This window comes from Mustela nigripes, chromosome 3 (assembly GCF_022355385.1).
Source record: "Mustela nigripes isolate SB6536 chromosome 3, MUSNIG.SB6536, whole genome shotgun sequence".
Taxonomy (NCBI): domain Eukaryota; kingdom Metazoa; phylum Chordata; class Mammalia; order Carnivora; family Mustelidae; genus Mustela; species Mustela nigripes.
In genome coordinates this window covers 155,575,563-155,589,711 of record NC_081559.1, presented here as the reverse complement: position 1 = coordinate 155,589,711, position 14,149 = coordinate 155,575,563, and the positions used below count along the sequence as shown (strand labels likewise).

At 33.6% G+C, this 14,149-nt stretch overlaps 1 protein-coding gene across 2 annotated transcripts in view; it reads right to left on the bottom strand.

Moving 5' to 3' along the window:
* Positions 1-627: 627 nt before the first annotated feature.
* Positions 628-14,149, bottom strand: part of TMEM67 (transmembrane protein 67) — a 51,399-nt gene continuing 37,877 nt past the window's right edge. For both annotated transcript variants that reach the window (XM_059394855.1, XM_059394856.1), the window contains 7 exons: positions 11,477-11,557; positions 10,872-10,988; positions 8,034-8,150; positions 7,823-7,927; positions 6,813-6,915; positions 3,190-3,332; positions 628-1,913 (listed from right to left, as the gene is read on the bottom strand). In XM_059394855.1, coding sequence (XP_059250838.1) covers positions 1,833-1,913; positions 3,190-3,332; positions 6,813-6,915; positions 7,823-7,927; positions 8,034-8,150; positions 10,872-10,988; positions 11,477-11,557 — 747 coding nt within the window. In that variant the 3' untranslated portion in view covers positions 628-1,832. The remainder of the gene's footprint in view (positions 1,914-3,189; positions 3,333-6,812; positions 6,916-7,822; positions 7,928-8,033; positions 8,151-10,871; positions 10,989-11,476; positions 11,558-14,149) is intronic.

Here is a 14,149-nt window from a genome sequence, read left to right as displayed (position 1 = left end):
ACTTAACAAATGTTTCTAGGTAGTCAGTAAAACTGGAGGTATAAGATGCAAAGTACAGTAAATTGGTGCTACAAAAGATTATGGATCTAATGGAAAATTAGGCACCCGATTACAGAATTTAAATTGTAGCAATGTGAACAAAGGAATCCACAGTATATGAAAATCTGAACATTTTTATGTATCTAACCAAAATAAAAAATAATATTGTATAAAACTAGTGTAGGATGGTTTTTAAAATGCCTTTTCTCTCTGTGCATTTATTAGGTGAGCCAACTGATCCTAATTTTTGAAATTGCTGTTTTCAAACATTCACACTAATATTGACTTCTCATGTGTGGGATGAGAGTTGAATTTATTTCACACGCTTCTGAGCAAGTGGTTTTAAAAATCCATAGTATTACATTTATTTCTTTTTGCAGCTTTTATAAAGGCAATCCTGTAATTTGATCCTTCAGAAACTGTAGTTTGAAATATTGACTTCTTAGCCCTACTTCTTTCTCCTCGGTCATCCTTACAATTCAAAGAAATGTAAAAGATTCAACTCTGGCAAAGGCTGGGGACATGGACTGCAATGGTGTTGTTCATTCCTAAATGTTAGTTTATGAAATACACATTAATAAAACAGGAGACAGAGACATCAAATGTTTTACTCCATATTTTCAATTCAAAAACAAAAACAATATTTACATAACATTACATTTAAGTATTTACATAGCATTAACAGAAAAGGCAGTAAGAAATGATGGTTTGGGTGTTAATTAATGATTATTATACTTGAAATATAAGATGTCTTTCAAGTACATGGTATACAATGAAAATCATATCATGGAAAATTATTAACTACATGGCTCAGAATTTACATTCTGGAACCTAATATATTTTTTTCTTATTTAAAAAAAAATACAAGCCTAATGATTTATGAGGCCTAAGTTTGTTTTCAATAAGTCACCCTGTCATTATAACATGATAAATTTATAGTTTATTATTTATAATCTTTAAACATAACTAAAAAGCAAAATTTGGGGAGTGCTCTTAAAATGTTAAGTAATTTAAAATGTATGAAAAACTATATTGGGGAAAATGTCATACACTGTGACTTTTTTTTAAAATGTAAGTGATATTTAAGGTATACACATGTCTGATGGGAAGGACATATGGACCTAACAGTACAGGTATACAAAGGAATGAATATAGACCATTTCATGAGATACCTATTAATCCAATAGTGAATTAGTCAATTGCCAAACAGGGTAAACAATTAAAATAAAGCAAATTGAGTCAACAATATATAATTTCGAATTTCTAAGTACCTGAAGACATTTTTCAACATTTATTTACCATAACATATGTAAAAATTAGAAAATACTAAACTGAAAACTAGGTTTGAACTTGTAATTAAATAATTTTGTCAATGTGAGAAAATGTAAGCAAATCCCAGTTTATAAAATTATCTAGAGAGACCAACAATGGAGACTATTGTATCATTAAAAAGTGTTCTGCTGGGGGGCCACAAAAAAAAAAAAAAAAAAAAGTGTTCTGCTGACAGCAACACTTAGATTTCTTTTGCCTCATTGTCAGTGTATCTAATTTATGAGTTGGTGAATTAAATACCACCACAAATGAAAAAACAACATTTTTCATGATATCACATTATATATTCACAAAGAAGTTATGTATCCACAAGTTACAAAAATAAATCTTTCTTTAGATCAGAAAACAAATAAAAATAGAAAAATCTGTATGAAAAGTTTTAAAAACTACAGCAAACTAACCTGATCATTATGACTGTTTTTGACACAACTATATTGTCTTTAGGTTATCTATTCAAAAAATTAAATCAAAAATCTTTGATCCACCAATGTTTTGGATGCCAAATTCTTCTGTCCTACTGTATTCCGTATAAATCTAAAAATCTGGAAAATTAAAACAATTCAGAATGAAACATATAGAAAGAAAATTAAATATGCACATCAATTTAAAGATCTAAATTAAACTAGCTAATTCTCTCAACTATTTACTTTCATTTATTAGGCATCTGTATTCCATGGTGATACACAAAATTGTTTCAAGAGTATTTATCATCTTTCCTAGTATTAAAGATTACATATCAAAGATCACAATAACACAAAGATCACAATATCAAAGAAGTACATAGTCCTCTTTAGAATATATCTTGATGAGTTACTAATACAACCTGCTCATGTTCACAGGGATACACCATCAAATATTTTGCAAGGCAACTTACCTCTAGCCCTAAAAGCTATGGAAATATCAAAAGAACTGTTAGGGATAGAATTTGTTTGTAATTTTAGATCTCTGTCAAAGACTAATATATTATATATTACTAACTCATATACTTCCTCAACATGGGGGAATACCTGAGTGATATTAGTAACAACATTTCCAGAACAGATTTGTCATTTTTTAAAAAATCTCCACTTCAGGCTCCATTCCCAACGAGCAGTTGTTTTTTTATCCACACAGATAGAAAATCTGTTGACAGTTCCAGTAACGGGGCTTCTCTGTGGCTAAGTCCTGAGCTCTCTGGAGCCTGCCTTTCTGTTACCTTAATATCTGGCACAGAGGGTGAAGGGAACTCATATTACTGCTACTTTTTAAAAACATTTCAACTTATTTTAGTTAGTTAACATATATGGTAAAATTGGTTTCAGGTTCTACTTCTGGCATCTGGGAGATCAATTTCATTATCTTCCTACTGGATTCCTTTCACATTTGCTCAAATAACTTATGCCCTCCACAATACCCCAGTATGTCAATGACAATGAAGTAGAGTGTAATTGGTTGAAATCTTTCTTCTTATTTTGGTTGGGATAACTATATTCTAAATCTTAACAAATTCCTAGTGAAAAGCAGACACTGTTATTCTCTGCTATAAAATAGCTACTTCCAAAGTATTTGTTTTTAAGGAAATCCAGTAAAATTTTTATTTTTTTAAATATTTACTTATTTATTTATTTTAGATTTTATTTATTTGTTGACTTATTTGTCAGAGAGAGAGAGCACAAGCAGACAAAGTGGCAGGCAGAGGGAGAAGCAGGCTCCCCACTGAGCAAGGAGCCTGATGTGGGATGTGATCCTAGGACCCTGGGATCATGACTTGAGCCGAAGGTAGTGGCTTAATCGACTGTGCCACCCAGGCGTCCCTCCAGTAAAAATTTTTAAACTTACCTCTTGTTGTAGGTATGTAAGAAAGGCTGCTAGAACAAAATTTTGGCAAGCCAAATCCACAACACAGAAGAACAGCAGATCAAAAATAAGAAGAGTGGCTTCATTTCCATAATATAGAACACTGCTGAAAGAATACCCTTCATCTGTTTTTTGAAAAAAGCATTTTATAAGATATGAATTAGAAACTTTAAAATAGAACAAACTTCTGATAAACTTCCAGTGATAAAATCTGGATATTTAAAAATAGCATAACAGAAATTACTATTTATAATACTTCATGGTTTTCAAAAAAAATAAAGGGGGATTAAAATTTGCTAATCTCAAAAGTCAGTCAAGGAACTCTGCTCATAAAAAGTAATTCTAACATTTGTACCAAGGGTTGGTAACTGCTAGTAATCTAAGTATATAGTCAATATCTTTCAAAGACCAGGTAATGAATACCCCTTATTTGTTTATATAACAAAAGGCTGAGGAATCTTACAAAGATTCTCTAAGATAAAGTTAAAAAACAAAAACAAAGAACAAAATGTGCAAGGACTGAAAAGTGCATAGTGAGCTGTAATTGTGTCTTAAATAGTCCTCTAAGGTTAGTTTCATATTTTGTGTTTATTTCCCTTGCCTTAAAGAGACATATCTAGAAAAAACTGATGTTCTGTACAAATGTCTTTGCCTCTCTTTCTTTGACCTCCTGCTTGACAATAGCAACTTTCTTTAGGATGCAGTTCAAACTTCTCCATGTGGCCTCTTCTTGCTTGACTCTACGTCTGGTTAGATTTTTCACTCACTATTCTGTACCTAACCTGTGCCTACACACACTTCCTCCCTAGCATCACCCCACTCCTCCATTCAAGATGACCCCTGGTCTATGCCGTGTATCCCAGGATTGGCACAACACATGATACCCAATGATGCAAGAACAGGTGATATGTAGGCCAGGACAAAGGTTACACCATTTCCATTCTTACCAACCCATATAAGAGATTATTAATCACATTAAAAGTGACATATATACTACCTTTTTAATGATAAGAAACCAGATTTAGGCACGATTCCTGTCTTAGATATCTATGATTTTTTAAGAACTTGGATAAAATGAAAAACTAAATGTTAAAGATTAATCACAAATGTTATTCTTCCTTAAGTGTTTTATTGGTTTTCCACTGACTGCACATTCCCATAAAATCTGAATTTTATTTTCACTCTTGCCCCTTTTATTTAACATAGTACTAGACGTTCTAGCCGCAGCAACTGGACAAGAGAAAGAAACAAAAGGCATCTAAATTGATAAGGAAGAAGGTAAATGGTCACTATTTGCAGATGGCATGATACCATACTTAGAAAACCCTAAAGATGCTACCAAAAAACTACCAGAAGTAATAATGAATTCAGTAAAGTTTAAGATACAAACTTAATACCCAAATATTAGTAGCATTTCTATACACTAATAATGAAGTAGCAGAAAGAGAAATTAGGATAACACTTTCATTTACAATTATACCCCAAATAATAAAATACCTAGGAATAAATAACCAAGGAAGTTAAAGATCTGTACTTTGAAAACTATAAAACACTGATGAAACAAACTGAAGATGCCACACACAAATGGCAAGATATTTCAAGCTCACGAACTGGGAGAATTAACATTAAAATGTTAATTCTTACTCCCCAGAGTAATCTACAGATTTGATGTAATCCCTATCAAAATACTAACAGCATTTTTCACAGAACTGGAAGAAATAATACTAAAATTTGTATGGCAGCACAAATAGCCAAATAAATCTTGAGAAAGATTTAACAAAGCTGGAGGTATCACAATTCCAGATTTTAAGATATGTTATAAAATTGTTTTAACCAAAACAACATGGTACTGGCACAAAAACAGACACATAGATCAACAGAACAGAATAGAGAATATAGAAATAAACCTACACTTACATGGTCAATTAATTTATGACAAAGAAGGCAAGAATATACAATAAGGAAAAGACAATCTAATAAATAGTGCTGGGAAAACTGGACAGCTACACGCAAAGAAGGGAACTGGACCCCTTTCTAACACCAAACACAAAAATAAATTCAAAATGTATCAAAGACCTAAATCTGAGACCTGAAATCATAAAACTCCTAGACATAAATAGTAATTTCTTTGATATTGATCATAACAACATTTTTTCCTAGGTATGTCTCTTGAGGCAAGGGAAACAAAAACGAAAACAAATTATTGGGACTACATCAAAATAAAAAGCTTTACACAGTGAAGGAAACCATCGACAAAATCAAAAGGCAATCTACTGAATGGGAGAAGGTATTTGCAAATGACATAACTAAAAAGGGGTTAATTTCCAAAATATATAAAGAACTCACACAACTCAACACCAAAATACAAATGATCCCATTTAAAAATGGGCAGAGGAACTGAGAGACATTTTCCCAAAAAAGGCATATAATGATGGCCAATAGACACATGAAAAGATGCTTATCACTAATCATCAGGAAACTGCAAATCAAAACCACAGTGAAAACCTTACACCTGTCTGAATGGCTAAAATAAAAAAGACAAGCACTAACAAATGTTTATGAGGATGTGGAGTAAAGGGAACCCTGTGCATTGTTGGTGGGAATATAAATTGGTACCGCTACTGTGGAACCATATGGAGGTTCCTCAAAAAATTAAAAATAGAAATACCATATGATGCAATTAATTCTACTATTGGGCATTTGCCCAAAGAAAACAGAAATACTTAAATTCAAAAAGATACATGTTCCCCTACATTTACTGCAGCATTATTTACAGTAGCCAAGATATCAAAGCAGCCCAAGTATCCATTCATAAATAAATGGATAAAGAAGAGTAATACATATATATTCACATACACACAGTGGAATATTATTCAGCCATAAAAAGGGTGATATCTTGCCATCTGCAATAACATGGATGGATCTTGAGGGTATTATGCTAAGTGAAGTAAGTCCGAAAAAGACAAATACCATATGATTTCACTTACATGTGGAATTAAAAAAAAAGATGAATAAGTAGACAAACCAAAAGCAGAATCAGACCTATAAATACAGAAAACTGATGGTTGGTAGGGTGGGGAGATAGAGGGAAGAACAAATGGGTAAAGAAGAGTGTGAGATACAGGCTTCCAGTTATGGAATGAATAAGTCACCGGAATAAAAGGTACAGCATACGGAATGTAGTCAGTGGTATTGCAAAAGCACTTCATGATCAGATGGTGATCACTTACGGTGAGCAGAGGAGATACAGACTTGTTGAATCACTATGTTATATACTTGAAACTAATGTAACATCATCTGTCAATTATATTCAAATTTTTTAAAAATCTGAATTTTGTGTTTTACTATCTCTTCCATGTCTACGACTAATTTTAAAATTCAGTTTTTTTATTCTCTTGTGGAATAATTATCTTTTATATTTTTGTTTCCTGCTATATGACATAATAAAATGAAACACAGAAAACTACTATAATACCAAGAAGTTAACCAGTTCCTTAAGTTTCCTTTGTTTTTATAGAAAATTAAAAGAAAATAACCATAAGTACTTTTTTTTTTTCAAAGTTTGAAAATAGGAATCAAGTGCAGCAAAGGCATTTGAAGGATACCATTGTAAAAGATGCTTTTTTCCATTGGTTCCATGAATTCCATTCCAAGAATTCTTTCAAGAAGCAATTTATCTTTTATAAAGTAGTCCATTTCCTTATGAACCTAATATAAAAAGACAAGAGTCATTTCAAAAATAGCAGTGAAATGTTTCCCATTTAATGTAAAATCAGAAAGGGAGAAAATGAAAAGTGAATAACACATGAAGAAAATCTTTTCTTTAAAAAAGACGGATTTTGCGGGGGGGTGCCTGGGGTGGCTCATTCGGTTAAGCATCTGCCTTTGGCTTAGGTCATGATGTCCTGATATCAAGCCTGCATTGGGCTCCCTGCTCAGTGGGGAGCCTGCTTCTCCGTCTGCCTGCCCACTTCCCCTGCTCGTTCACTCTGATCTCTCTGACAAATAAATAAATAAAATCTTTAAAAAAAAAAAAAAAGCCTGATTTTACTACAGTGGGCTTTACAACAAAATTTTCTTTAGAAATGTTAAAAAATTTTCTTTATTGGAGAGCAAGTGAGCACACGCACAAGCAAGGGGACTGGCAGGCAGAGGGAGCAGCGGATTCCCTGCCGAGCAAGGATCATGACCCAAGCCAAAAGCAGACACTTAACCGACTGAGCCACCAGGCGTCCCAAGAAATGTTTTAAGTTTTAAAGGTCAAGGGCTAAATATACTTAAAATTAATTTATAACAAGCTTTTCAGGAGTATAACCATAGCATAGCATATTTCTGTATTTAATAAATATAATAATATTTTAGTAATTAGCTAACAAAATTCCAGCAGACATACTTTAGGGGAATCATCATTTTGCTAACAGATACATAAAAATGTTACTTTATTTTTATATAACCTCACTCTATTCTTAAGCCACAGTATTAATTTTGCTAGGTAAAAAAAGAAGGTCTCTAAGTCCACTGACTTAGTTAACTAAAGAAATAACTGGAATTACTGGTTAACTTTTTAAAAATTGTATTTTGCTTCTAGTTGAAATATAAACACTGACATACATACATGATCGATGAAAGAGCCAAGAAATTTATTCATAGTATGATATGCTTTTATACTCTGCTCAAAAGTACTTGCTGATGAACTCAATAGTCTGGCTGGGCCATTTTTCTAATGTGGAAAAGAGATAAGAATAAATGCAACATGTCTTACATTCTTGGTTTTTAAGTAACATGCAATACTGGCAAAATAGACCCGAATTGTACTTTATACAAACCCTTGTGAGTGTCTCATGAATTCTGTCATAGTGTTGTCTCATCTGGCTAGAAATTGCAATCTGAAAAGTCTGACCATCTGTGTTGGGTACCAAACCTCTCTGGCTACACAAATTTTCCTGAAAAGTTAAAAAAATTAAAATAAAGATCATGGAAGTTTTGCCTATTTCAAAAAGAAAATACAACATTTTTCTTTTAGTTAGTATCACAAGATACTGAAACTGTATTTGAGACAGAGCTTCTGACATTATCCAACATTCTCACTCTTCTCTGGGTTTTACTCATTTCTGTGTTGTCCTATGCTGTTCGGGTCTCTATATCATCTTCTTTTACCCTACTTTAAAAAAAGAACCCATACTAAATTCATTGTATATTGATATTCATAGCTTTCTTTATGATTAACTCTATTGCTCTTTAATGCATGCCAAAAAGTCTAGTCTTAGATTAACTATTTTTATAATTATAGTCTTTTTTGTTTTCTAAAAACCTAAAGAACACTTCCTTAATTAAATGCAAAAAAAGGTAATGTGATACATGACCAAACAGTTAATGTCATGGTCATGGACCAGATCTCCAGTTCAGGTTTCCCTGACACAACTTGAATCCTGACAACCACAAACATGTAAAATTTTGTCTTACCCCACCCCCTACCTACTTCCGATCTATGCTTCAGGATCAGCTCCAGTCCTGTCTCCCTTCTCTTGCTTTATTTGCCTACTCCAGAGCTTAATAATCTCTTTGTCCAAATTTAATCTGCGAACACAATATAACACTTGGTTTTCTACAGACTGAAGTCTACATGTATTGAATTTCTCTATTAAAAAAATAATAAAATCTTTCTTTTTTCCTGATTAAAAAAGCACATGTTATTGCAGAGAATTTATAAAATATGGAGAGGTACAAAAAAGAAAGAAAAGAAAAATCACCTATGAATTTCAACACCCAGAGATACAAATATTTTAAGGTATTTTATTTCCAGTCCTTCGTCCAGGCATATAGATATAAATGGCATAAAACTGGAATCACACTAATTTCTTTTTTTATTTTTTATTTTTTGAAGATTTTATTTATTTACTTGAGAGAGAGAAAGAGAGTGAGAGAGAAAGCTGAGAGGGTAGGGGGTCAGAGGGAGAAGCAGACTCCCCGCTGAGCAGGGAGCCCGATGCAGGACTCGATCCTGGGACTCCAGGTTCATGACCTGAGCCACCCACGCACCCTCTTTTTCACCTAACATTATATCAGAGCAACTCTCTATGTCATTAAGTATTCTATAAAATACGATTTTTATGTCTACTTAAGAATTTCAGTGTATGAAAACCCACTGCTTTAATACTCTTTTTGCCCTTATAAATAACCCCTGTGATGAAGATCCTGAGCCTAATTAGCTATTCATATTGTTAATTATTTCCTTGAGTTAGGTTCACAGAATTAGTGAGTCCAAGAAAATGAATTCTTTAAGAGCTCTTGGTATATATATTTCTAAATGCTTTCCAGAAGATTTGTAAAAATTATCCTGAGACCAGTAGTTTTATGGGTGCCCATTTTACCATGTCCTTGGAACTATTAAGTATTAGCTTTTTAAAAAAAAATCTTGGCTAATTTGAAGAGGGCAAAAATATTATTTTTATATATATTTATTATGAGTTATACATTTTAAGGGGTTTATTAGTCTCTTCCATTTCTTATTTATGTACTTAATAATTGTCTTTTTTCCACTGAGGTTTTAAGTGTCTGCTTAATGATTTATATGACTTTCAATATTGTTATCAATATCTTTATCATATTTATTATGGGAATTTTAGTCAAATTCTCTTTTATTTATATGATTGTTGGCTATGTAAATGTTCTCCATTAATAAAGTAAAATAAATTAATATTCCCTTTATGATGCTTTCTATTCTTTATGCTTAAAAATTCATCTCCCAATCTCAAATATTCTTTTTTTACATTTAACCTTTCAAATCAGGTATAATTTCTAACAGTTAACCAACCTGTTCATACATTAAATAAATCGTTTTTCTCTGAAATGCTATTATCATATATTAAATTCTTACAAGTCACAGGTATGGTCCTTTAGTCATAAATTCTCTTGATTTTTCCTCTCAAGTGTTTATTTTTCTTTTTAAACTTTATTATGGGTGTTTTCTAATGTACACAGTACAGAGAACAGTAAACCATCCATCACCCAATGCCAAATCTGTGAATCTGTATCTCTAACAAATAAGGTCTTACAAAACAAAACAAAACCACCATGCCATTTTCACACATTATTAATTCACACAAAATTAATCATTCCTTAATATAATATTTAGCTCTTAAACCTTCCATATTATTCCCAAGGGTTTTAAAAAATTTTTGGTTTGAATCAGATTCCAAAGTCTACACACTGTACTTGATTGTTTTGTTTCTAAATCTCTCTCACCATCTGACAGTTCCTCCTCCACCACCACCACTCACCCCTCCTCTTTATGTGCCTTGGATTTGCTGAAGACACTGGGTCATCTGTCCTGCGAGACATTCTGCATTCTGGGGATGACTGATTGCTTCCTATGGCATTATTTCATTGATCCCTCTATCTCCTCTACTTCCTGTAAGTTGGTGGTTAGATCTAGAGGCTTGATTACATTCAGGTTCCATTTTCTCAGACAAGAATATTCCATAAGTAATGTTATGTACTTCCTACTGCATCATAACTGGACGTGATTAATGTTGGTTTTCCCAATTTCCCCTTGTAGTAAGACTGAGCCAGTGTGCTGATTATGTCAACCTGATAGCTCATTATAAAGCTCCCTGTCAATCTCTTCTCAGTTGAAAACTAGAAGATGTTAAATATATTCATACCGCTTCTCTTTTAAGGTTCATATTCATTTCTTCCATATTAGTATCTGCATGCCCATGCACTGATCTACCATGAATGTAATATCCAAAGCATCTGTGGGATAACAGAAACACTGAGATCTATAAAAAGAGAAAAAAAGAATAATTAGTAACTCACATAGAAAACAATGAAAATTAAGTTTTTCTTAAAACTGCTTTCTTTCTCTGAAAATAAAGAGGGTTGAATTCCTGGAAAATATATAAATAGGACAATAAAGGAGAAAGGATAATATTATTTTTAAAAAGTAGACAGAAAAGAGATGGAAGATATTTTCTAAGAAAGGAAGAAATAGGATTGATGTATGAAAATTATTTGTCAGGGACTCTGCTGAGTGAATTTATTTGTTGGATAAAGAATTCATAATTAAGAAATTACAAATGAAGAAGAAACTAAAGCAGTAAACATTAACTTGTAGCTCATTATAACTATCTCTGGAATTAACAATCAGTGGGAAATTGGACTAAAAAATTCAATCATACCAAATCACTTTTAAAGCCTCTCTTAATGTACTGATGACCTTTAAAAAGGGAAAAATAACAGTTGCAAGATAAAGTCAGAAAGTACTTACATTGCTCATACAACATAAATCCACAAACTGTCGAATTTTATCTTCTATGAATCTCTCATAAAAGACAACAAAGAAAATGATCTGAAACATAAAGCCAAGTTCATGCTTATTAGCTTTTAAAATTTAATTTTCTTTTATAGCCACAGTGTAGTATCTTAAGAAAAAAGAAAGTCCACGGAGGAACACAGTAGCCTCAAAATGGTCCCTGTGGGATAAAATCCTATTTATTATCTCTGATTCCTCTGTCAAAGAAATAAGGTTTTGGAATTGTGTTAAGATTTATTGAGGGAGCCTATTTTGAATTTTAAAAACTTTCCTGTATCATTAAAACACAACAGGACAAACGGGGTGGGGGGGAGAGGCTTTACAAAACTTAGCATAAACCAATGTATTAATAGCCAGATTTACATCTGGTTCTGTACTCCTACCCATCTCCTAAATTCCAAAGCCATTAGAAAACTTGCTGCTTTCAAATTAATCTTCCCTGACAGAGTAGCACATAAAAAGCATACATCAAAAATTCTATTTCAACTGCAGATAATACATTAAAGATTCAAATGGAATGGTCTCAAGTGTTCTTAGCTTTTACAATACCGGAAAAGGAAATTATTTTATAACTCAAAAGAGAAAAGTTTACATCCTAGACCTAATTAGATATATTTCAGAGAAAGATAATATTTCCTAAACACCCAGTTGAAAGGTGTCCCCCATTCTTAACTCCCATCTGCCTCACCTCCATTTACCCCGTATCTCATCTCCCTACATGTCCTTTACAGCACTTGACACAATCTGTAGCTTGTTCTTGTTAACCATATCCTTGAGCTCAGCACGGTGCCTAGAACACAAAATGGGGCACCTGGGTGGCTTAGTGGGTTAAGCCTCTGCCTTCGGCTCAGGTTGTGATCCCAGGGTCCTGGGATGGAGCCTCACATTGGGCTCTCTGCTCAGCAGGGAACCTGCTTCCCCCGCTCTCTCTGCCTGCCTCTCTGCCTACTTGTGACCTCTCTGTCAAATAAATAAATAAATAAATAAATAAATAAATAAAATTTTAGAACACAAAACGGACTCAGATATGTGAATGAGTAAATAAATGAATCTACAGCAGTTGATTACTGAACACACTTCCCCAACATTCTGTATACGTCTCATTTTAAATCCCTTTAAAGGCCCTGAAAAACAGCAACTTAACCAACTGAGCCACCCAGGCGTCCCTGAAAAACAGCAACTTAAACAAAATTTAAAAACTAAAGGATACCACTTAAAAGTTGAAGAAGCTGGGTTTAGGCAAATAACAGGAATAAACAATAAAGACTAATATTATGAGAATCAAGAAGATTTTTTTGATTGAAAAATCAAGAATCTTTGTTTTAAGATTTTATTTATTTATTTACTTATTTATTTACTTATCTACTTATGAGAGAGAGAAAGAGAGAGCACACCCGCACACATGTATGCAAAATACTACCAGGATACTAGCAGGGTGAGAAACAAAGAATGAGGTGAGATGGTGGTGCCCGAGATGACTAGTTCCTGCCCCAACAATCCTTTCCCCTTTCTCCTTGGTGACAGACCCCTCCTTGGAGTGGGCACACTGCTGCCCAGCTAAGAGACCCCAATTCAGGGAATCATGCCACGTGCTGAAGTTCTAGACAACGAGATGACACGTTGTCGCGGCACTTTCGAAAAAGCTCCCAAAGACAAGAGGGTGAACCGTTCTCCCCAACTCCCTCCTTCAACTCCAACAGCCTTCATGGACCATAAGGGGACATGAGAGATGGACGTCCTGAGTGGCAGAGCTTCTGAGTCCTGGCAGCAATACGTAGCCACCCTGCACTGCACATTTCCACTCTCCTTTCTCATAGGAGGTAACGATTATTTTAGTTGCAGCCACTGCTATCTTGGGGTTTGTTTTTGTTGTACTCAACCAAATATGAAAAGCTTCAGATGCATTCCTTTAAATTCTCTATATCCAATATACTCAGAAAAATGTATACTGGTATATCTTTAAAATGAATTATTTTCTCACTATCATACTGATGATAAACATCAAACCCCATACTCTTCTGATCCTAATCTCAATTCAAATTCTAATGTTTGGCTTTATTTTCTGATTACTAAACTATCCCACACTGGATCTATCCCTGCAGTTTCCATTTTAAACAAATATTACCAATTTAAAATAAACATAAATTTTAAAAGTCTATTCTCAAGTTACAGAATGCCAACTGGAAGCAATTCTGTAGGAATTTTTGGGCTGTTTTTGGCAGAAATTTGTTTGCAGGTTAGAGGCAGTTTAACCCAATCTTTCCAGAGGTCCCATGTTCATTTGCTGACTTAAAAGGTCAAGGAATTTTTAATCAAACAGAAAGGCTCTTTCCATTCATGAGAGTGTCTGGTAGCAAGAGAAAGAAGTACAGATATTAGAGTTAAGTTCTTTAGCTAATGCTTTCCTTCCATTTCCTCTCTCTTTTCTTTAAGATCTAAGAAGATAGGGAAGCAAACATAGAAAAGATCCTTTGTGGGGCGCCTCAGTGGCTCAGTCAGTTAGGGGTCTGACACTTCATTTTGGCTCAGGTCATGTTCTCAGGGTTGTGAGATTGAGCCCCATATAGGGCCCTGCATTGGGATCTATGCTGGGTATGGAGCCTGCTTGGGGTTCTCTCTCTCCCTCTC